This window comes from Artemia sp. Qi Xiang Cuo, chromosome 5, assembly GCF_049724085.1.
Source record: "Artemia sp. Qi Xiang Cuo chromosome 5, ASM4972408v1, whole genome shotgun sequence".
In the NCBI taxonomy this organism is placed as follows: Eukaryota; Metazoa; Arthropoda; class Branchiopoda; order Anostraca; family Artemiidae; genus Artemia; species Artemia sp. Qi Xiang Cuo.
In genome coordinates this window covers 7,822,556-7,848,862 of record NC_142798.1, presented here as the reverse complement: position 1 = coordinate 7,848,862, position 26,307 = coordinate 7,822,556, and the positions used below count along the sequence as shown (strand labels likewise).

The 26,307-nt window shown below is 32.6% G+C and overlaps 1 protein-coding gene across 1 annotated transcript in view; it reads right to left on the bottom strand.

The window, feature by feature from the left end:
- LOC148951764 (uncharacterized) overlaps positions 1–26,307 on the bottom strand; it is a 243,061-nt gene that overhangs the window by 65,858 nt on the left and 150,896 nt on the right. Inside the window, exons 7-8 of the mRNA XM_089089323.1 lie at positions 18,322–18,474; positions 6,113–6,251 (exon numbers count right to left, since the gene is read on the bottom strand). Of these exons, the coding sequence (XP_088945449.1) occupies positions 6,113–6,251; positions 18,322–18,474 (292 nt within the window). The remainder of the gene's footprint in view (positions 1–6,112; positions 6,252–18,321; positions 18,475–26,307) is intronic.

The following is a 26,307-nucleotide window of genomic DNA, read 5'->3' as shown; positions in this document are numbered from 1 at the left end:
TGACTTATTTGATAATATCATTAAAAAAAAGAACAATTTTGTGCCCCCCCCCCCTGGATTTTCTATACTCCAAATGTGAAAAACTTATTGGATCAATCAGTACTAAATGATAATTTAAAGCCATTTTGAATGAATTTGTCCTAAAATGTACTTAAAGAGCGTTAATCACACTCATACAAAACCAACAATCTGTCTTCATTCTTATATAATAACTCTGTTATAAAGTTAGGTATTTAAGCAATTCGGCAACTGAGAGACTCATTTAGAAGTTTATTTAATTTTTTTTCTCAAACTCAACTTGATTTGTATTTTCGCTAAAACTTTTCAATAAGCTCAAATCCGTTAATTTTAGTGAAATTGAGACTATTCTAAATTTAGGTAGCTGTGCGATTTGGCCACTGGACAACTCATTTATCAATTTTATTAATTTGTTTCTAAAACCTGGCTTAAAGTGTATTTTCTATCAAATTCTACATATGGTTGTATCAATTTATTTGGCTCCTAGCCAAAAATTATTACCTAGGCCTACTGTGAAACATCAGGCTCTGTCAGTCATATGCCTAGAAATTAAAAATAATTAAGTTTTCAGAAAACTGGGATTATCTATTTCAATCAATCAATCATTTATCATTGTTAATCAATTTTAAACTAATTCTGTTTTGAATTTCTACTGCTATATGAAATTTCTACTTCTGTATGAAATTTCTATTTCTACATGAAGGTTCTTCTGCAAGTCTTAATCTTCTTTTTGTGTTATTAGATGAAACAGTTCGTGGTAACAAACTGTAAGTAAGGAGCGACCCGGCTCAATGGTAACCGAAACTCTAGAAAACGGGATTTTTATACCAATAGATAAATACAAGGAATGAGATTTTAATGCTGATTTTAAATATAGTTTCATAAAGTTTAATACAACCCATCAAAAGTTACACACCTGAGAAAATTTGGCTGATTTTCGAAAAAAGGGAGAAAGACCCCTAAAAGCTATAGAACCTTAATGCAAATCGCACCATCATATTCAGCGTATCAGAGAACCCTACTGTAGCGGTTTCAAGCTCCTATCTACAAAAATGTGGAATTTTGCATTTTTTGACAGAAGCAAGATCACGGATGCGTGTTTATTTGTTGTTTTTTTTTCCAGGGGTAATTGTATCGACCAAGTGGTCCTAGAATATCGTAAGAGGGCTCATTGGAACGGAAACTAAAAGTTCTAGTGTCTTTTTTAAGTGAACAAAAAAATGGAGGGCAACTAGGCCCCCTCCCACGCTCATTTTTTTCCCAAAGTCTCCCGACAAAATTTTGAGATTTCCATTTTATTCAGCATGGTCGAAAATATGATAACTATGTCTTTTAGGATGACTTAGTCCCCCAAAGTCTCCGGGGGAAGGGCTGAAAGTTATGAACTTTACCCAATGCTAACATATAGTAGTGGTTATTGGGAAGTATATAGAAGTTTTCAGGAGGGTTTTTTCTGGTAGTCGGGGGGGGGGTATGTTGGAGGATCTTTCCATGAAGGAAGTTTTCATGGGGGAAGGGACATTGCTTTGAAGGGGGCGCCGGACTTGCCAGCATTATTTTAAAAAAAGACCAGAAATTAAATATAAAAAAACAAGTTTTTCAACTGTCAGTAAGCAGCAACATCGAAACTTAAAACGAACAGAAAATATTATGTATATGATTGGGTTCACCCCTAGTCAATACCTCGTTCTTTAAGCCAAAGATTTTTTAGTACTTTCATAAGAGTTAATTATTCTAATTAACGGCCTTTGTGATTAAGCGGTCATTTTTAAAGAATTGGAACAAAATTTGAACTTTAGATTAAAGAGCGAGGTATTGAATAGGGGGCGAACCCCCTAATATACGTATTAAAATATATGAATATAGAAGTTTGTTACGTAATTTAATTCGAAAGTTACGTATATTTATTACTAATAAAAACGTTCGTAAATAAAATTAAACAAGTTTCGAGAAATCCATTTAACCAAATAAAAGAAAAATTAATATGCAAATTTTTTTTTAATTATTCATGTACGGTGAGCCAAAATCAAAATTTGCATTAATTCAAAAAAGTTCAAAAATTAAATAAAAAAAACAAGTTTTTTTAACTGAAAGTAAGGAACGACGTTAAAACTTAAAACAAACATAAATTATTCCGTATATTGAAGGGGCTGCCCCCTCCTCAACGCCTCGCTCTTTACGCTGAAGTTTGACTTTCTCACAACTCTATATTTTTTAAATAATAAAAAACTTTAGCGTAAAGAGCGAGGCGTTGAGGAGGGAGCCCCTTCCATATACGGAATAATTTCTGTTCGTTTTAAGTTTTAACGTCGTTCCTTACTTTTGGTTAAAAAAAACTTGTTTTTATTATTTAATTTCTGTACAAAGGCGGTTTGGGATTTCTGAATTGCATATATTCTATATGACACACGTCTAAATATGGTCGGTTTGTGAGTACTAATGTTTGATTGCACACACATCCCTGACCTAACCTATTGGGAAAGTACGACTCAGTAAGAACAATTTGAGCAGCGGATGCGCCAAATCCAATCAAACACCACTTAAGAAAGCTTTTACAATCAATTAGGGTGAAAATCCCAAAAATATTTGACAATTATAGTCTTTAAATGGTATAAAAATTGATTTGACCTTCCAAAAATACTCTCAGCCTCAATCAGTGATTTGGAATAGCTGAACAAGATCAATGCATAAATTAGGCCCTTTTTTTATTCAAGGATGATAATAAAATTATCATCTGAAATATACTTTGATCTTGAAAGGCTGAATTAAAAAATAATATTACGTTACAACAAAGGAGGTCAAAGACTAAAGGCTCATTTGAACTTTGTAAATTGAGGGAGGACGGGATAGAGGAGTTGAACTAATAAAGCTTAAATTTATATTTACTTAAAATTAAATTAAGTTACATATATTTTAAATTAATTTTGAATTAAGTATATTGATTTGAAAAAAGTTGATCATCAATTATTGATAAATCGCCTTAAAAATAATTCAACAATTCGATTTTTCTGAACTAAAAAATGTCGACTAATCATCACAATAATATTCCGTTGTCAAGCAGAAAAAGAAGCATTACTTAGAGGCCATGACAATGGCCGTATCCAGGTGGGAAGGAGGGAGGGGCTGGATTGACTTATTTAACCCCTCCTCCCTGGAATTGTTTTGGACTCAGAAGTAACCAAGTTACTTGCATACAAGTTTTTGCACACACCTTGTTAATAATTAAACTATAGCAGTCAATACTTTTTTTTGCCTCCTCCCTTCCTGACAAAAAATCTTGGATATGACCCAGGTTATGATGCCCTAATAGCCTTATAATTTACCGCAAATCTTTAGTAACCATTGACTATGTTTGTAAACTATGTCTCTGTCACAACAGTGTGGCGTCACACACCAGGGATCTGAAGCTACCTTGCCAAGGGATTTTTCGTCTGTCTCATTATACAGTAGGTCCCGTTAAAATCGAGACGAACATTTAGGAATGTCAGAGGTTTGTTTGTAGTTATAATAAGAGCAATTGAAAAGTGTTTGTTTTCTGAATTTGATAACTTATACAATTGAAAAATTAGTTTTTGTTAAATAGTGTGAGAAATATTTTCAAAAATTCGAGTGAGGGGTTGAAAACTCTCAGAGTTGAAAAAATGCCTCAAACTAAAAAAATTAAAAGACAAAGATAATGCTGACGGAAAATGATAAGCGTAAGAAGGCCAAAGACCCGAGGAAAGGAAATTTGAAGTCATGATCACAAGCTTTTGGGGCCTAGAATCCCGAGTGACTGGAGGAAGGAGACTAAAAGCTCGGAGGAGTAAATGGGAGGAGTACAGTTCCCCCCTAGATATCAGAAAATACTTGTTTTGCCCCTCCCCCCTATATTTCCCTGAGTTAACTCCACTGAAAAGTCCTGCTTCCCTAAAGGCTTTTTTGGCTGATTTCTCATAAAATAACTTAAATAATTTTATGTATTTTAACTAAATTACTTATAAAAACTATATGAAAGAAACTCAGTCTTCTTTTCTAGAAATTTCATGAAGAGATGGCACTGAGAAGTATGCACCGTTACACCATCTTGCTGGAGAAACACCCACTCTCATTCCTGTTCCGTCACCTATCCTACAAATGGTGGCAGCAGTTACGTTACATACAATTTACAGTTCACGATGTCATTAAAAAAAATGGCCTAATATTTCCGCAGATTTATGGCCCCTAGTTCACTAATTCCTTCAACCTACAATTTTTATTTATAAGGTAAATTACATGGTAAATTGTATCATAATAATCTGCACACAATTGATTAACTGAAGAGTTTGTAAGCGGTCATTCATGATACAGTTGTGGAAGTAAAACCAAAGGAACTGTGAAAAGATTCTGGATACATGTAGAGACATATTAATGTATGTATCAAGATTCAGGCTGAACATACTTAAGAACTTCTATGAACAATTCGATGTACCATATGTTGTTACTCATAATATTCTGTATTTAGCACTTTTATAAAATATGGTAGTAATTCCCATTTCTGTAAACATTTGTACTTCTTTATTCACCCCAGATCTCTTTTATCTTGGCTACTTTGTGTTTTATTCTATCTTTATCTAAGATTACAGGCCAGGCCAGCCTTTTTGTTAGGGCCAGAAAAGGGTGCCAAGTCACTATCTCGTTTGAAGCAATTTGGACCTTTTTAGCAAAAGCTAAAAAGCTAAAAATTAGTGGTTAAAGGTAAATTTTTGGTTTGGTTTGGCCTCTACTACCACTGTTGCCAACAACTAATAAGTTTGGATAAGCTTCACAAGACGTCGGGATAAATTCCGAAGCTACCATTAGAGGCGTAGATAAACCCCAGACATCACGTTTAATAATGCGCACTGAGACGTTTCAAAGAAACAAACAAAAGAGAAAGATATAGATCAATATCTTGTGGGTTCAACAGGGTACTAAACTAGCTTTTCTTATCGTATTATCCAAAGTGGTAAGCACTTTCAAAATATGAGCTGGAATGAGTTTTTACTGAATCGTAACAACTTCTAATTAGCTGGTAGGCAACTTCGGATTTGGAATTGTAGATACATTGAAAACAGCATGATGAAAGAAGCTGTTATTGAACAATAGCAACTTCATATCACCTCGTAGGCAATTTCTGACCCAAAGTGGTAAGAACTACCAAAAGAAGAGACAATATCTGATGCTAAACGGTAGGCACTTAAAAAGATGACAGGGAAGGAGTTTACCGAATGGTAAAAACCTTCTTTAGGAGGTAGCCAACTTTTATATTGGAAGTGGTAGGTACTATGAAAACGAAATCATGAAAGAAGCTGTTATTGAATACTAGCAGCTTCATACGCGTCGTAGTCAACATCTGATTTAAATTGGTAAGCACTTCCAAAAGAAGAACTGAGAGAAGGTTGTACTGAATTGTAACAACTTCTTCTCTGATAGGCAACTTGAGATTAAAAGTGGTAGGAAATTTCAAAACGAAGAGCCGGCGGAAGTTGTTAATGAATAATAACAACTTCATATCAGGTCATAGGCAATTTCTGATGCAAAATAGTAGACACTTTCAAAAGATGAACTGGAAGAAGGTTTTACTGAATAGTCTCTAATCAGACGGTAGGCAATTTCTAATGCAAAGTGATTGGTTAATGAGCCTAATAAAAGTTTGTTTTAATCTCCTTGAGAGAAAATTTATATTTTAAAAATGTGACCGCTTTTAAAATGGACATCTAAATTATTGTTTTGATTCCATTGTTGTTTTTAATCCCTCCCGGCTCTTAAAAATAATGGGAGGAAAAAAGCTCACAGCTGACTTATCCAATTTCGGCTTATGAATAGTGAGCTCATAAATTGGGAGCTAAATCTTAGAGTGTGTTACTAATTATCAATTCAAAGTTGAATCGATAGCAAGAATTTTTTTTTCAAATCTGTATCAAGATAAATATTTCGCCTACTTCTTCCTCATCCAGATGACCTTGAATCAAATTTCCAATTATGTTCTAACACGTCACAGAATGCTGATTGCTGTTGAACTAAGTAGTTATAACAGTGGGTGGTGTAATCAGGAATTAAGTGTTAAAAGGGTAATTATTCACAAACCACTTACCGGCTTTAGGTCGCAATGAATAATATTTTCACGTCGCAGCAGCCTCAGGCAATGTATCAATGATAAGGCGAATTTCCGTACCAAACTTAAACTGAATCCTTGGTAATTGTTCTTCTTGATTAGTTCATACAAATTTAAACTGAAAGACAAAAAAATTGTGTTCAGTATCTCATATAAATAGTTTATTTAGTATGTATTTAATAGTTATCTAGTAATATTTATAAAAAAAAAACAAAAAAAAAAAAAAACAAGTCGTCAAAGCACAAACCCAACTGGTGCTAACACCAGTGTTTCCACTTATCTTTTCAAAAAATCTGTAAAATCTTGACAATTTTCGGGAGAAAATCGGGAGATGGCTCTCGGGATTTGGGAGAAAATCGGGAGATGGATCTCAGGATTCGGTGGAATTTTCAGTAAGATTGTTTTTATTGTGCATTAAGTTTTTGGAGATGTTCAAGGGATTAGCGAATAAAGTATCACATCCTAAAAGTTTAGAGAGCAGATTTACTGGAGCCAGCTGCGATTCCGGAAAGTAAGTTCATCGATCAACTATGTCAAGCATGACATAGGAAAGCATCTAGAAGCTTCAAATGTATTTAATTTTGAAACTATGTACGCCTGCAATTCATTCAAACTCTAAGGGTATTTAATTAAAACATTTTTCCTCTTCGATCCTTAGTCTTTCTTACCCTTTCAGGTTCCACATGACAGCCCACGAAGTTCAGGAAGGGACAGAAAATTTGGACGAATTACGGACACCAGGCTTTTGACTATTGAGTCTGAGTTAAGCGGATAATTTGTTTTTACCACCATCCCCAGAGTTATTCACAAATGATAAAGAGAAAACGCAAAGTCGCAGCTCATTAGTATTCATATAACTGAAAAAAAAATAGCAAAACTTTCTGACACATATACGGCATTACATTCATAATCTGTGTCTATCGCCTGGCTTTTTTTGTGAGCAGTCCACTCTGATCATGCAGTAACTCAGCTGTGCTGGCAGAGGCTACTACTCCTTTTAGCCTCTTTTTCAGGGGCTGGTCAACCGTCAGTGTGTCTACTGTAACTCCAGATCGTTTCATTCCAAGTTTTGTCTGAATTGTGGAAGCCAAAGGTACTGTTACCAAACGATTCCTTCTGTCTGTCTTAACTTCCTTGAGTAAGCTGAACAGTCTTTCTGAAGCTAAGTTCGAAAATGGCAAGGAAAACAAGTATTGTACAAACTTTGCTAAGTTTGGTTTCCACGGTGGTCCCTCGCACTCAAAGCCGATTTCCACTAATCCACGGCTGTCAGAGTTACTGTTTCATCATCATTGATGCTATCGGAATGTTCCAACCAGTCTTTGTCAGTGGCACTTCTCGTCCAGCCTGGAAATGAGTAGCACCCTAAGTAGGGACCACGGGTGGGTGGGTTTAGTGACTTAGTTTTTTTGGTTTCAAAGACGCTAATTTCAATTTTTTAAATGGCTGTTACTTGTCCTCGTTTTCCTTTCATAGCGAGTGTTTGTTTTGTAATACACTGACTAGACCTGGCGGACTATATTCGTCACTTTCTGCTTACCCAGTCTTGCTTTATCAGCAACATTCTTATGCGGCATATTTTTCAGGAATGGGACTAACTAGTCAACCAGCAAAAATGGTAAATTGTTTTCAAAATGCTGCAATTTTTGTCTCTGTATCTTGTACTGGATTATTTAATGCAAACCCCTTCAGTTTTACAGAGCAACTGTAGAAAAAGTCTGATTTTTGTCATATTTATTTAAATTTGTAGTAACTTTGGATCATTTTGAACCCACTGAATCAGCTTGACCCACATAGTGCTAGTTCCCATCTTCTTGGTGCAAGCCGACACCTGTGGTTAGTTTATGAATTGAAAATAATCAGTTAATTACAAACCTTGAAGGTGTTTAAACGACCAAAAACAGAAAATCAATGCAACCACTAGGGAATGGATAATGGGCAATGTTTATACATATGCTAATAAATTCCAATCACGCTGCCTCAGTTGCCTGGGACGTTAAGGAAAATCCCCAAAAGACCACGGCCAAGTAAAAAAAAAAAAAAAGAATGACCGCAAATTAAAATTTTCCGGGGATTAAGTTTTCTGGAGATTTGGTATCTTCTTTTTTTGTCGATAGATGGATTAGAAATTCGGTAGATCTCCCGAATAATCGGGAGAAGTGGAAACACTGGCTAACACAGCACAAAACGGAGTTAGTTTCTAGACTGAATCCACCCTACGAGTCGTCACTTCTTTAGAGAGAAGGTCTCGCGACCCGGTATGTTTGAACCACAGTCAAAGGGGTGTGAATCCACAAGAATCTGCGGGAGGAGAAAGATTTTTTGAATTTTTCGTTAATGAAGAGATAAAAAAAAGTTTATTTTTCAACATCAAGAGGGGGGGGGGGCAATTCCGTTGCTCCTTCAATTTTTTCAGTAAAAATACAAGAAAAGGCAATTCTCAAATTTTGGGGATGGGGGAGTTTCTGCATCCTTACTCAATTTGTAGTACAAGTAAACTTGCACCTAAAATTAAAAAAAAATATTAATAAACTTGAAATAAATGCTTTAACTTCAAAAATACAAATTTCCGAAGATTCAAAGTCATCAAAAATCCAGGACTTCATTTGCATTTGTCACAATTATGATTAAATATGCAATGAAAAGTATTGTATCAATTACAGAAATCTTAAAAGATATCTTTGTCAAGGGGATGCTTGAGGTCAATGGCGTAAATTCGAGAGGAGGGGAGTACACCCCAACCCCCCCCCCCCCAGATTTTGAAAACACCTTTTTTGGTATTTTCGCTGGAAATGGGTTTTTCGGTACTTTCATAAAAAAAAATTGAAAAGGCAACAAAATTCCCCCTCTAAATTTTTAAAATATATTTTTGCCTCCATCCCCTAATTTCTATGAATTTACAAACCCTGCTCGAGTCTGCCATTTTAAAATAAAGATTTAAAGTCAGAGTGGGATAACAAATATCTTAGATATGCAAACATGGAAATAAGAACACATGATAAAAAAATGTAATAACTATTTTGATAATATACATTGTTACTTTTGATAACATCGATATTATTTTTTATTCGAGCCCACACCTTAAGACCTCTCTAAGAACTCTCCTCGAATGACATCACATTTGTAAAAATTAGGGCGGGGTGTCTTTTTTCAAATTCTAGGGAAGGCAATTTTGTTGTTTTTTCAAATTTTTTAATGAAAATACAAAAATAAAGTTATTTTTTTAAATCTACGCCGGGGACAAAGAAAAATCAAGGGGACGAACGCCCCCCTTCAGCTTTATACCAATGCTCTCATTCCTAGTTGAAAAATCAAATTTAAGGAGGATTCCTCAGGCCAGTTTTGTCCTGTAAACCAAACCTCATCTTTACAGCATAGAACAGAATCCTGTAAAAGCGATATACAGCTTGCTTTCTTCCGGAGACCCTCAAATTTTATCTCTCTCTCATTTTCGCGCAAATCAATCTCTAGATGCTAAAAATAAACTTGCTAAACAATAAAGTTCAAAGGAGAATTTAAGCAGTTATCATAAGAAAACATTTATCAGCTTTATAAAAGAGTATTTCCATCAAAAGTCTAAATTTTAAAGATCATAAAAGAAAAACAATTTCTTTTTTTGACACTCGATATTGCCAAGGCGACGACTTACGGTGAAATCACCTGTGGTCCCCAAAAGAGGATACCAAACACTTGTTGAGTCGGAAATTAAGGATGGGAGATATTGGGGAATCGTAAACAAATCCGCTTACCAGTGCTTCCTTAATTCTGAGTAGGCTAAGTGACTGGGAGGAAGATTAAAGTTGTTTTTTTCCGTTTTTGTGAAAATAATGAAGTATGTACTGGAAATATGATAGCATAGTACACCTTGGGAAGAGGCAATCACTGTCCTAGGGGTGGCATTATTGCTGGACAATAAGGAAAATAGAAGAATTTGACGAGATTTCTATTTTTTAGCACATAATTGTCTTTTAAGCACATGCGTCTGATTCAATACATTTTTGGAAAAAATTTAGATCTCAACTTTTGTTTACTACAAAATATTTTAAATGGAGATTAAAATTATTTATTTTAGACTTTATAGTTCTTTTAAAGAAAAAGATTTGAAAATAACATGTGTCAGTAATAATTTGAGAACTGATTCAAGGAAATTAGCAAATTTTTAAATAAACAAATTGGGGGCATTAAATTCAGGGACAGGGTGGAATTACCCCTAGTGATTGCTTCCCCGCTCCCGCTAGATTTGTTTTCTATCAATTGATTTCACGCCCCCCCCCCTAAAAATTTTAATTTTAGCTTAAAAAATTGGTTTTCTCCACAAATTTGAGAAACAAAATTACACTTTGCAAAAAAAATTATCGGATTTGTGAATTTACCCTTTGGAAAGGATTTATATGATCCAATTTTATTAAGCAAATCAGTACTCATGCATTATACAAGAAACACTCGAGAAGTGAAGTTTGGTTAATACTAATGAAGTGAAACAAAATATGATGAAAATTTAATACTTTATTAGTAAAATTAGGTTAGATTAGGCAACAATCCCTTATCCTGAAAAAATATGATTGCCTGTTCTTCGGTCCTTGGGAAAACCCAAATCTTAATTTGAGCATCCATGGTGAGGCACTATATTCTATCACTATGCATTGGAAACTAACCGATTATTGTCCTATCTGATCTTCGCGATCCAAGTTCTTGAGTTTTTATCTGATCTTCGCGATCCAAATTTTCGAGTGTTTCTCGTATAATACATAAGTACCAGCAAATCTACCTTGAACATCCTAGGTCTGGACAAAAATTTGGATTCTTAAACATCTAATTCGAGGATATGTAAAAGAGCTAGCCAAAGAACCCATCAGAGGCAGGGGCATAATTTGCTATGGGGCAGGAGGGGGGGGGGGGGGGCAACAGTCCCCTCCAGACCCAATTTTGCCCTCCCAGACCTCAGTCTCCACTCCCCCACCAGCTGAAATTTACTTTCTGCAAAAAATCTTGTCAAAATTAAGATAAGCCTGCAGAATTCAAGTATCCAGAGAAACAGGTCAGTTTTCTTTAGTATATCTTTGCCTTTATGGTAATATATGACTCATTTTTCAGTTTTCACTGTCATTTTCCCTTGATTTGGGAAAATTGCCTCCAACTTTCCCCCCCCCCCCTCCCCCAGGATTTTGACAAAATTACGCCATTGATCAGAGGATAGGCAAAAAAAAAGTATAAAATAGCGTATGCTGTTTTGTGTGGACCGGAGAAGTAATACTTAGCCATTTTTCCAATAACACGAAACTCGAAGCCCGCTTACCCCCCCCCCCCACTAAACAAAAATTTCCAGTAACTTTCAACTCAATCCCGTAAAGAATACTTCTCGCAAAGGGGCACCCACTCTGGGGCATATTATGTACATCCCAAAGGGTTATTTCTCTACACTGGAATGAAACTATTCTACCTCCAAATGTGCTTCGACTGAAACTATCCTATGTCCTCAACCGCTACTTTTCTGGAGAACTTTTGAAGTTTTTGAGTTTTTTTACAGTACTTCAAAAATAGGCTATAGGGGAAACAACTGAACTGTAGAATTTCTTAAAATATATCAGAATCTACTGCTTAAAAATATGTCAAGTCCAAATAAGGACTTTGAATAGTTTCAGTGTGTGACAAAAGCAACTTTGCAACACGGAAACGAAAAAAAAGATAAATTGGAAGACATATAGACAAAAAGACAAATTGGAAGACATAGGTGTCTTAAATAGTACGTCACCTCAGTTTATTTGTAAAATAGCAAGGTATCTGGAATTTCTGTTTAATAAAACGAGTAAAGGTTGACTTATTTTCCATTTATATCAAGTTAAAGAAATTGCATTGCATTTCTCTTTTGCTACTAAAGTGTTGAGTTCAAATTAAATTAAAAAAAAAGCAAATTAAGGGTATGTTTCTAATTGTATGTTGTTAAAGCAACTTGTTTTTTAGCGTATTTTTCATTTAAGTGTTTGTTGATGTTGGCTGATACAAGTTCATTATATTTGTGCTTTTTATGATGACCGCCGATGTGAGCTTAGTATATTCGTGCTCTTTTTGTGTTCATGGCCGTATTTTTTGGCTTTAATGAACTTATCTATCTATCTATTTATAACGGCGGGGTGCAAATTCTGACTGAAAATTCGGATTCAGCCCAAAATTTTGCACAAGATAGACTACTAATCCATTTTCGGACGTATGATAGTTTCAATCGGAGCGCAATCGGTGTTTCATTCTAGTCTAGCGATTTGTTCTGTCGCACATTCTACATTTTCCCCTTTTTTATTATCATATCTTCATCAGTCGTGGTGTGTGACGTCTGATGTAGGTGATTTTTGAAAGTCGTTAACATATCAAGCTCTCAATTCGTTTCACTTCTTTTATATATTTTTTATATGTTGTTAAGTATAGATTTTTATTTACTTTAAACGAAGTTTAGTTTTCATATATTTTATATACATATAGAAATATATATTTTTTAATTAGAAAGAGTGATTATTAGGAGTAATACAAAATAAAACGTCAAAATTATTAAATGTAGACGTTCGATACCTCTTCGTGTTTAAACGAAAAATATTATAGCTCTCAATTCGTTTCACTTCTTTTACATATTTTTTATATGTTGTTAAGTATAGATTTTTATTTACTTCAAACGAAGTTTAGTTTTCATATATTTTATATACATATAGAAATATATATTTTTTTAATTAGAAAGAGTGATTATTAGGAGTATTACAAAATAAAAACGTCAAAATTATTAAATGTAGACGTTCGATACCTCTTCATGTTTAAAAGAAAAATATTATAGCTCTCAATTCGTTTCACTTCGTTTATAATTTTTTTATGTTGTTAAGTATAGATTTTTATTTACTTTAAACGAAGCTTAGTTTTCATATATTTTATATACATATAGAAATATATATTTTTTTAATTAGAAAGAGTGATTATTAGGAGTATTACCAAATAAAAACGTCAAAATTATTAAATGTAGACGTTCGATACCTCTTCATGTTTAAAAGAAAAATATTATAGCTCTCAATTCGTTTCACTTCGTTTATAATTTTTTTATGTTGTTAAGTATAGATTTTTATTTACTTTAAACGAAGTTTAGTTTTCATATATTTTATATACATATAGAAATATATATTTTTTTAATTAGAAAGAGTGATTATTAGGAGTATTACAAAATAAAAACGTCAAAATTATTAAATGTAGACGTTCGATACCTCTTCATGTTTAAAAGAAAAATATTATAGCTCTCAATTCGTTTCACTTCGTTTATAATTTTTTTATGTTGTTAAGTATAGATTTTTATTTACTTTAAACGAAGTTTAGTTTTCATATATTTTATATACATATAGAAATATATATTTTTTTAATTAGAAAGAGTGATTATTAGGAGTATTACAAAATAAAAACGTCAAAATTATTAAATGTAGACGTTCGATACCTCTTCATGTTTAAAAGAAAAATATTATAGCTCTCAATTCGTTTCACTTCGTTTATAATTTTTTTATGTTGTTAAGTATAGATTTTTATTTACTTTAAACGAAGTTTAGTTTTCATATATTTTATATACATATAGAAATATATATTTTTTTAATTAGAAAGAGTGATTATTAGGAGTATTACAAAATAAAAACGTCAAAATTATTAAATGTAGACGTTCGATACCTCTTCATGTTTAAAAGAAAAATATTATAGCTCTCAATTCGTTTCACTTCGTTTATAATTTTTTTATGTTGTTAAGTATAGATTTTTATTTACTTTAAACGAAGTTTAGTTTTCATATATTTTATATACATATAGAAATATATATTTTTTTAATTAGAAAGAGTGATTATTAGGAGTATTACAAAATAAAAACGTCAAAATTATTAAATGTAGACGTTCGATACCTCTTCATGTTTAAAAGGAAAATATTATAGCTCTCAATTCGTTTCACTTCGTTTATAATTTTTTTATGTTGTTAAATATAGATTTTTATTTACTTTAAACGAAGTTTAGTTTTCATATATTTTATATACATATAGAAATATATATTTTTTTAATTAGAAAGAGTGATTATTAGGAGTAATACAAAATAAAAACGTCAAAATTATTAAATGCAGACGTTCGATACCTCTTCGTGTTTAAAAGAAAAATATTATAGCTCTCAATTCGTTTCACTTCTTTTATATATGTTTTATATATTGTTAAGTATAGATTTTTATTTACCTTAAACGAAGTTAGTTTTCAAATATTTTTATATATATTTCTATATTTTATACATATAGAAATATATATTTTGTTAATTAGAAAGACTGATTATTAGGAATAATACACAATAAAAACGTCAAAACCATTAAATGTAGACGTCCGATACCTCTTCGTGTTTAAAAGAAAAATATTAAGGAAAAAGGCAAGGTCGGCCCAACACAACAAATGAAGTTCACGGTCAATTATATTCAACAGTACCGATCACGAAGGAGCCTTCCTATACTAATCTAAAATGTGGTTTCACCTAAAGACTTGATTGCATATTAGAAAAACTAAAAACGTCCATTATTTATTTTTCGAATTAAATAGCTATTTACTTAAGACCCAAATATTATATTTGACGTTCGAGCCTGTCCATTAGGTGTAAAACAAAGTCAATACTGCCATAATTATTTCCATGTCAATGTCAACAGAAAAATTAATTTGTTGAAATAGTTTTGGTCAACCTCTTCCTAAACTATTACTAGGTCCAGACAGGAGTAAAACTTCAGCTTTGTCGCCGGATTTTAAGTCGCCTGAAGAAAAGGTCTTCATATGGAAGAATTACTTCCGTTTCTAAACGGAATTGAAAAATTCTGGCTTTCCAGCCGAATAAATTAGAATCAAAATAAAACAAAAGCTGCCTACTTATGAAATTGTAAAAAAAAATATTATTTATATTCTTTTTAGATTTATATTTAAAGAAGTTCTATTTTTGAAAAATTTCCTAAGAGGATTTCGCTGCAATTTGTATAAACCGCTGCAATTTGTATAAACCGCTGCAATACACAGTGCAATACACATGGCGTTGCTTAATCGTTTAAACTTCAAGAAATTCGCCGTCTTTCATCAGAACTTACCTACAAATAAACGTTCAAATGGAGATAAATCCAAAACAGGTAAAAATCTACATTTTTCGTAATACCTCAAGTATACAACTGCAAATTCAAGGAGAAAACTTTGCCACCTTCATTGGAAATTAATTTTACATTTAGCCAAGATTAAAGAAGAAAATTTACATTTCAAGACTATTAATGAACCCTATTAATTGAACTCTCTTTCTACCCTAAAGTGAATTTTATTAACTATGAAACTTTCTGAAATTGATTGATGACTAAAATAGATTCTGTTTTAGCACCAAATAATTACAAATGGTTATTTTAGACTGAAAAACATCACGGAGCCGAGTTTTTACTATTTCATCTATGGTTAGGTGGCATTTAACACACCCTCAGCGCATAGGGTATGTCTTTATAACTGTTTGGCTTTAAAACATATTATGTACAGTCTTTAGTTCTGAATTATAAGGACCGAATCCACGGTACCGTACCAAAAGCAATAGGCCCCATTCTTTCAAATAAAACGAGGCTGATCATCACGCTTCCAAAATTTGTTTAAAACAGTTTCTCAGTCAAAAATCCATTTATTACACCTAAAACATGAGTCAACTTATCCCCCCCCAAAGCTATTGGGGAGGGAACAGTTGCCCCCCATAATTTGGAGAAAAATTTGTATATATCTCATGCCACTTGACTATCCGGATATGGACCCCTCCCCCAAAATATAAATATATATATATATATATATATATATATATATATATATATATATATATATATATATATATATATATATATATATATATATATATATATATATATATATATATATATATATATATGGGTCTTTTTATGTAAAAGCAACACCATGGATATAATACCTGTGTTATACAGAATAACACCCTTATATGAATTAATACCTTATGTCTTTTTTTCATTTAAAATAACACAATAGTCCTTTACCTATCTCGTCTCCTGTATCCTCAAAATCGTCCTTAGAAACCATGAAGAAAAAAAAAAAAAAAAAAAAAAAAAATCTTGCTTAAGGGCCTTAATAGTCTATATATTAAACATCCACACCAGTTTTTGCATACCTTTTTTTTCTAATGCCTCTTTTAACCATCTCATTTTGAGAGAGGATATTAAATTAGCAATCTAAAGGAAAGCCTTTTTCTATAATCAATAATTTTCTCTATAGAGACGGCAGGTTTACTTTACTTCCATTAATTTTCGCCGTTTCTAAACTTTGCTTGAGACCCATAAATCTATCCATCTTTCGCAATACCTTTCCTAAACAGTTCATAAATAGCATTCATTCGAAACAAATATATAGAAGTAAATATGTCGAAACCTGAATTCATCCAGCTATTCCAATGTATAAGTATCTAAGACAACATTAAATTGCAATTAGTTTTCATATTCTTGGTTGCAGTTTGTTAATGATTATTATTGAAGAGTGAATTTTACAGGGAGTTCTATCCTACTGCTTAAAATCTTCAGTGCAGCTCTGCCAAGGCTTAACATTTGTATGGTTTTTGGGACAACTCAAAAGTCCTGGTACGAGGCGGTACATTCAAAAAAATATTTCAAACAAAACAAATTTTCCGGTGCATTTTGGTTTCATTTGTTCCTTTCTGCCTCGGATATCTGTTCAAGTTTCACTTCATCGAAAATATTCTTTATGTGAGAGGAAATTTTTAATCTACATTTAGATGGTACAAATAATCTTTTGTGGTACAATTTTATCGGAAAACGGGCACAGCTTATTTAAAAGCGTTGGCAACACTGCTTCAGCGTCATCAGCCTTTCTTTCGCATTCCGATGGCCTAACGAAATACGTGATTCAATGACATCCTCAATCCTTGGACAACTAGTGGGCGGTGGAAGGGTGATCTACTTTGGGCAGTAAATTTTTGGGACAGTAGCCCTTGGTTCACACAGAAAAAAACTACTGTGATTGACAATATCGTCAATTACATGAATGAGCAACTTCAGCGGTCGTTTAGTTTATGCAAGATTTTTAAGTCACCCATCATTTGCTGTCAAAATATTCCAAATTGAAAGAGCATGATTCAAATGGACCAAGATGCTGTTTTACTTCCATGCTTGGACCAAAACTGCAAATTTATGTCCCTTTTCCCATTTTTTGTAGATAATTTAGACGATCTGTCCTAATAAGCTTCTCAGTCAAGTCATTTTCGATACTATTTGCATCTTCCAGTGCTGTTGTGTATAACAAATTGCTGGAAAAACGCTCAGTTGCCCCATCTAAGTTGAATCTCCCTTTTGATAAACTGCTTGACAAAACAACTAAAATCAACAAACCTGGCAATTATGTTGCGACAATGAGCAAATTTTGCCCCTGTGTGAGCTTCCTTGTGAACCTAGGGTAAAACAATAGTTAATCGTAGCAAATTTTCTTGCCTTAATAGCTGAAAGCTTGAACAAAATTGAATACTAAAATGAAGGTAAAATGAAGGCATTTTGATGATAATCTTGCCTAAAAAGTGCAAGAGATCTCGAAAAAGGATAATAAAAAGGTATTGTCAGCCATCGAGCCTGGGTAACATAAAAAGTAAAAATCTTTTTGTGATACAATATTTTAAGCTGATTGGAAGTCTTTAATATTTTGTGTATTTTATTAAGCTTCAACCCCTCCCCGAACTGTCAAGATTCTTAAAATTCTTCCCGTCATCTCCCCTACTTTTCAAACCATTCATATTTAGATCCCCCCCCCTCTCTCTCTCTCTCTCTCTCTCTCTCTCTCTCTCTCTCTCTCTCTCTCTCTCTCTCTCTCTCTCTCTCTCTCTCTCTCTCTCTCTCTCTTTCTCTCTCTCTTATTGTCCATCCTGAAGCGTACCGTCCCTCCGGTGGGGCAAATAATTTGAGCTCGGGCATTCGTTATCGGCGCTTGTCGCCTTATCTGTTGCATCTGTTTGTTTTATTAGTGTTTTTTGTTTGATTTTTGTTTTTTGTTCCTTTTTCTTAAGGTTTTTACTCCGCAATTTGTCTTTTTAATATATTAGGGTAATAAATAAACATCATAATTCTTATTAGAATTATTATTATAAGAATGTTTAACAGTAACAAACTTTGACTTACCTTAACAGCTCAAAGCTTATACAAAGATGGTTTCTAAAGTAGAAATAATCTAGCATCTTAATGATGTTGTGTTGTGAATCTTTATCCCGTCGTCGCAAATGATCTAATATACGAACCTCCACAAGTGCTTGATGATGGAAACGCTTTTTGTTTCTAGAAAAATGAAAGAACACCATAAAAAAACAGATCTTCCCCCATCTTAGAAAGAGGTATATCTGGTAGCCTATCTTACTAATGAGACTAACATAAACATTTAAAGGTAATTAAGAGTCTAAATAATCTTAAAATTTAAAAGGAAATGCATTATATATATATATATATATATATATATATATATATATATATATATATATATATATATATATATATATATATATATATATATATATATATATATATATATATATATATATATATATATATATATATGTATATATATTACTGCACTTACTGCAGGATCAAGCCCCCTGAGGCCAAAAAGCTACACACCTCATCAAAAACTCCTCCATCCCAATCTATTCAAAGCATCCCTATTTACATCCTCCTAAGAAGTTGCAGTTTCCCTGAAATTCTTCAAAATTAAGCATAACGAAATTTTCTTACGACAGGGCCTTTTCCCAGGTAGTGCAAAAGCTGGTCCCGAGGTGTTTATATCCGGTTAAAAGTGATTATATCGGTAGAAACTTGAAAAAACCGGTTATATCAATTTTAGATTTTTTGCCTAACGAATTTGAGTTGTCCACACGTGCAGTTCTCTAGCTTTAGGCCATGCTAAAATAAGACCCCCTCTTCTCTCTCTCATTCTTTTCTGGTTTACTTTAAAGGTTGTTTTTTTTTTGTAAAAGAAAAACAAAAAAGGGATCTAGCCGGATTGATATAATGCTTGTCTATAGGTTATTTGCAATCATGAAATTTAACCAATATTGTAAACCGATTGGTAAATAACCTATCGAATAAATAATGGTAAAATCTAGTCGTGAAAAAAACAGGTTGTAGTCAGGAGAAAACTGATTGTAGAGACAACAGCCCATAAAAAATAACTGGTCCTGTTAAAATTTCTCATTTACATTAAAGAAATAACAGATGCCTTTACAACGATATACTTTAAATAATTATTGCTCCAACGAAATAACTTTTCCCAGAAAGGAATTAATTAATGCTTTTTCAATTTGTTCAAAAATGATTTATTTTCTTTTCCAAGGGCCAAATTGTTTGTTCCGGTAAGGGATAAACCATTTTACGCGACTTTTCAGTATTGCGGAACTTCACTTCTATATTTTTCATGATATCTTTCTGCAGTGATATAATTTACAAATATTTAGTTTGATGGGGCACTGAAACTCCTCAAGATATTTGAGTTTAATCTTGCAACAATTATTTAGGGACTCCCTAACCCCCCCCCCCTGCTTCCAAGCAGATATTGGATTTGTTTGGACAGCTTAAACGAACAACTAATAAAATATTAAGTGTTAATTTCTATTAAAGTTGGTGAACAGCTGTTGCATTTGAAAACAATATTTGGCAAAACTTGACTGTAATTGACTACAGGGCCCTTCTGTTTGGGGAAAAACAATGATCTTCAAGTGCACTTTGCACGTTCATCTTGCCCATTTTTCCTGAGAGTCAATATATATAGCCTACACCCATGCAGGGTTACGACCCCTAGGGATTTATCACTATTTCTACGGATTTGTTATATTGCCTAAACAAACAAATCACAATCAGCACATAAATCACTATCCCTAAATTCAAAAAAATCACTAAAATCTAGTGAGCATTTTCACCGGTGGCAACCCTGCACCCATGTTACAGACCACAGCCTACTATTTCTTGTTATTGAGCTATCTAAAAAATAATAATATTTTTTTTTAGGAAAGAAAAGATTTTTTTTTTTTTTTTGGCTTTCCCATTTCCAATGAAAATTGGAAAAAAGTATATAAGTACTGCCTTTCCATTTCCAATGAAAGCACAGAAAAAAAACTGGTGAATTTGTGTAATAAGACAAGGGAAAAAGCTTTTCTGCACTAATAAAAATAAAATTAAGATTATGTTTCAAATCCAGAAACCTTTATCAGCGTGGAGGAAAAGCCTAGAAAACTAAAGTAAGAAAAAAAACTTTAGAATAAAGTGAAAAAAAATTAAAACAAAAGCTATACAAAAAAAATAAAAAAAAATAAAACTCACATTTAGATGAAGGTTTCAATTAAAAAAAATATATAAACATATTTTTTTTAAATTCTGTTAGTTAAAAAAAAATCTCGCTGTCTTATGAGAAATATTACCAATTCTTCTATAAGTTCTGTTCGTTTTAATTCTAAGTTAATTATTTAGTTTAAAATAATTTATAATAATTCGATTAAACGTCATTATTATTATTCTAAAGGTATTCAAAGCTTTAACATTTCGTTGCTTTAACATTTTTTAAAATTCAAAGCTTTAACATGTTGAACTGTTTTCTTTTTTATAGTTACGGAAAACATAAAAATACATTTCCCATTTCCTTGTCGTGAAAAACATTTTCGCTTGGCTTGCTATCGTGCTAGCTAAAAATGCTCCTTAGTATATGTCAACACAAAATGGTTATTTTTTGGTTATTGATTTTATACTTCATTCATCATAAGTTTCAAGTTGTCTTTTTACAAATTTTTTCACTAATTTAAGTTTTTTTTTTTTTCTACCGAGACTGGTTTTTACAGTTTTCGCCCTGGGTTATATTTATATGAATTGAATTTAATATCCTCCGGAAATGCTACTTGGTAAATCTACATATAACAAAACCAAAAAGTTGTTTTTTTTTAACCGAAATTAAAAAAATGAGTATAAATCACACTATAAATAATAAAGCATCATATAGTTCATGACAGAAATAATAGTTAATAAATTTGGTCGGTTAAGCACATTGGGCACCCTAGCGTTTTCAAATTTACGGAAATAACACTTAACTGAAAAATACTTATTATCATTTTGTAAGAACTATGCGAAAATTGCTTTATAATATTTTACCAAGATTGTACAAAATATTAAAAACACTTGTTTTAAGAAATATCTTTTTGTATACTTTTGCTTAATTTTTAACTCAATCTTTAGCAGAAGGTTTATCCGTGAAAGTTTATTCTATAATCATATATAGAATATATTATTCTATATGAGCCAATCTTCTTTTTTTTAATTTAAAATAAGTTGATGATAAGTTGAATTCTTTATTTTCATTTTATTATCAAGCTTACACAACCAATTTTTTTTAAACTAAGTAAAGAAATAATAAAGATTCCTTTGCCATGACGCAAATATTAAAAAAGGAACGTTAAATTTACGCTATACAAGTTTTTCAAATCCAAAATTTTTCCGCACTATATATTTTTCATCACAAAATTCAGAATTTTTCAGCAATATATGTTTTTCATCACAAATCGAAATGTTCCAATTTTATGATTCAGCCGTTTAGCCTAAAAAATATATATCATCACTTTAAATTTCTTGTTCCATGGCGTAAATGTCAATTGGGACTTTTTGAGTGGACCCTAATATTTAACAAAAGCAATCTTTAGCAAATTTAAACTAAAGAATAAAATTTATAACAAAAATTCTATGGGAAGTTGGTTGAAAATCAGCACTTAACTTCCGACCGAAATTTGCTATTAGAAAGTAAGGGAATTAAATTAAATAAATAATCACCATAATTAAATAATTAATTAAATAATCAACAACAATAATAATAATTAAATAACAATAATTAAATTAAATAATCACCATTTATACCGGGGTGTCTGTTATGACAAATCAGGCTATATATTTTCTGAAAGCTAAGATATTAATTTTCAACATCGTTCAATACAAAAGTCAAGTCATTAGTTTGAATTTTTATTCCTATCTGTGGAAGGGTCATTTCAGATAGGATTTTTAAGAACGCACAAAAAACGCACACTTTCTTTGCACAAAAACGTACTATCAGCGCGGTTGAGCTTGTGTTTCAAACAGCTCATGGTAACGAACTGTAAGTAAGGAGCGACCCAGCTCAAAAGTAACTGAAACTCTAATTTTGATACCAGTAAATACATCAAAAGAATCGGATTTTTAAGCTGATTTCAAATATATAAGTTTCATCAAGTTTAGTCTTACTCATCAAAAGTTACGAGCCTGAAATATCTTCCTTATTTTCGAAAAAATGGGGAAACACCCCCAAAAGTGAAAAAATCCTAATAAAAGATTCAGCGTAGAAAAAAATCTTAATAAAAGATTCACACCGTCAGATTCAGCGTATCAGAAAACCCTACTGTAGAGGTTTTAAGCTCCTATCTGCAAAAAGGTGGAATTTTGTATTTTTTGCTAAAAGAAAGATCACGGATGCGTGTTTATTTGTTTTTTTATTTTTTTCCAGGGGTGATCGTATCTATCCAGTGGCCCTAGAATACCTTGAGAAGGCTCATTCGAACGGAAATTACAAGTTCTAGTGCCCTTTTAAGTAACCAAAAATTGGAGAGCAATTAGGCCCACTCCCGCGCTCATTTTTTCCTTAAGTCCCCTGATCAAAATTTTGAGATATCCATTTTATTCAGCATAGTCGAAAATTTAATAAATAAGTTTTTGAGGATGACTTAATCCCCCACAGGTCCTGGGAAAAGGGCTGCAAGTTATGAATTTTGCCCATTGTGTACATACAGTATTGGTTATTGGGAAAGATACAGACGTTTTCAGGAGGGATTTTTTCAGGTGGGGGGGGGGGTGGGAGTAGGGGGTTACGTGGGAGGATATTTCCATAAAGATTGTTTTCATGGGGGAAGAGACAAATCTATGAAGGGGGTGCCGAATTTCCCAGCATTATTTAAAAACGATCAGAAATTAAATAAAAAAAAAACAAGTTTTTCAACGTAAGGATCAACATTAAAACTTAAAACGAACAGACATTATTATGTATATGAGGGGGTTCATCCCCTAGTCAATACATCACTTTTTACGCTAGTTGTTTTTAGTACTTTCAAAAGAGCTATCTATTCTAATTAAACGGCCTTTGTGATTAAGGGGTTTATGATTCGAACAAAATTCGATCGTATCGTATCTATCGTATCGTATGAAAAATCATAAAAAAAAAGTAAAATGAATATGTAAGTTTCGTTTTAATTATTCATAAACGGTGAGCCAAAATCAAAGCTGCATTATCTCAAAAACGTTCAGAAATTAAATGAAAAAAACAAGTTTTTTTTAACTGAAAGTAAGGAGCGACACTAAAACTTAAAACGAACAAAATTATTCTGTATATGAAAGGAACTGTCCCTTCCTCAACACCTCGCTCTTTACGCTAAAGTTTAACTCTGTCACGCAACTTTATTTTTTAAAACAATAAAAAACTTTAGCGTAAAGAGCGAGGCGTTGAGGGGGGGACATCCCCTTTCATATACGGAATAATTTATGTTCGTTTTAAGTTTTAATGTCGCTCCTTACTTTCAGTTTAAAAAACTTTTTTTTTATTGAATAAAATCTGGAATCACTCAGATGACGGGAATGGGATGAAAAGTAATTGACAAGTCCAAATATAGGTAGGAACGGGCAGTGGCGTCAAATCACGAGTTTTTTTTGGCAAAATGTATTTTTTAAAATCAAATGGAGAGGGTGAATTTCAAGAATGAGAACATGCTCCCTCCTGTCACCCAAATGACACTGCTATAAATAGGTGAGAATTACTCCAGAGCGAAATGCACCATAAGTCAGTATTAATAAAAGCTTTCTCTTTAACGCATCCGGTTATCCGGCTCTATCCGGCTCTCTTTAGCGTTATCCGGTTTTAAAAGGCAGCATTTCAGGGAAGGTGAGGCCAAAAACGTCCAAAGTGAGGCCAAAAACGTGAGGCCAAAAAGGTGAGGCCAAAAACGTCTTCTTAAGGTCCAAAAACGCATAGATTATATGTCTAAAGAGGATATCTTCCTCATAAAAGATGAGAAGTAAGACTTTTCTATAATTTCCACTCCCCTCAACTAGAGATCTTTTTTCGGATATTACACCCACAGAGCCAAGCAAACTTATTATGTATTTCTATACCCTTCTTTGAAAAAAACATCTTCATACCAATTGAAAAACTTTAAGATTTTCTGCATCTTTTCCTAAGACTATATATATATATCACACTTTTAAACGCTTTGAAAAATGTTCTGCCCATCTCTCTTTAACAGCGGTTTTTACCAGTAATTGGGATGTTTCATTGCAATGTTGCCCCTTCCCCCGTAGATTAATTCATTTCTAGATATTTTAGTTCCATTAATTGATTACTGGGGGTTTAATGCCTCTCATTAAGCCATGGGAGGGGGGGCATTCCAATGATATTTGGTAAAATATATTAAAATAGCGTCTCTATTTGATTTTAATTTTATTAAGAAGTACTCGAAGTTCAGCAAATAAACTTATTTATTACTATGCTACAACAATATAAGTAATAATAGCAACAAATAAAATAAATATATCTTTTTGTTTTATTATTTATTTTTAATTTCTTGAAACTATCTGCAGTTTGTAGATGGTTACGGCTCCACTGGAGATCAGAAAACCAGCGTCGTGAGCTATGCTTCCTTAGTATGCGTGAAGTAAAACGGTTCATTTAAAGAGAGAATAACAAGTTAATAGTATTGTATGTTTCGCATCATAAAAAGAGTTTTAAGCGACCTTAACATGAAAGTCATGACTAACTTCTATAGTCGTTAGTTAATTTGGTATTATCTGATTATTAGGATCAGGTTCAAAGACTATGAGTAATTCATATGAGTGAAAATTCGCGTTAGTGTCGAGAAGAAAACTATCAGCATCATCTAGCGTGTGGCGAGTTTGTTTGACAGAAAGCAGCCGCACACCTAGGCCAACTTTGTGCAGACTAAAATTTGACTTTAAATAATACTGAAAAGTTAAAAATACTGAAAAATTATCACTTGCAGAGGAATTTTTGCTTTCATCTCAATGAACGTTACATTACTCATACCAAGTATTTTTTTAATTTTGTACTTTATCAATGAAGTGGCCAGACACTATAGTTTGAGCTGCACTAGTGGTTTTTTCTATATCTATCTTCCCATGTTAAACTGCCAAAATATCTAACCCATATGGGGTTTCTATTCTCTTTATCAATGAAGTGACCAAATAGAATAGTTTGAGTTGTACTAGAGGTTTTTTCTATATTTATCTTCCCATGTTAAACCGCCAAAATATCTAACCCTTGTGGGTTTTCTATTCTCTTTATCAATGAAGTGGCCAGACACTATAGTTTGAGTTGCACTAGTGGTTTTTTCTATATCTATCTTCCCATGTTAAACCATCAAAATATCTAACCCTTGTGGGTTTTCTATTCTCTTTATCAATGAGGTGGCCAGACACAATAGTTTGAGTTGCACTAGCGGTTTTTTCTATATCTATCTTCCCATGTTAAACCGCCAAAAATATCTAACCTTATGTGTTTTCTATTCTCTTTATCAATGAAGTGGCCAGACAGTATAGTTTCAGTTGCACTAGTGGTTTTTTCTATATCTATCTTCCCATGTTAAACCGCCAAAATATCTAACCCTAATGGGTTTTCTATTCTCTTTATCAATGAAGTGGCCAGACAGAATAGTTTGAGTTGCACTAGTGGTTTTTTCTATATCTATCTTCCCATTTTAAACCACCAAAATATTTAACTCTTGTGGGTTTTCTTTTCTCTTTATCAATGAAGTGGCCAGACACTATAGTTGAGCTGCACTAGTGGTTTTTTCTATATCTATCTTCCCATGTTAAACCGCCAAAATATCTAACCCTTGTGGGTTTTCTATTCTCTTTATCAATGAGGTGGCCAGACACTATAGTTTGAGTTGCACAATGGTTTTTTCTATATCTATCTTCCCACATTAAACCGCCAAAAATATCTAACCTTATGTGTTTTCTATTCTCTTTATCAATGAAGTGGCCAGACAGTATAGTTTCAGTTGCACTAGTGTTTTTTTTTCTATATCTATCTTCCCATGTTAAACCGCC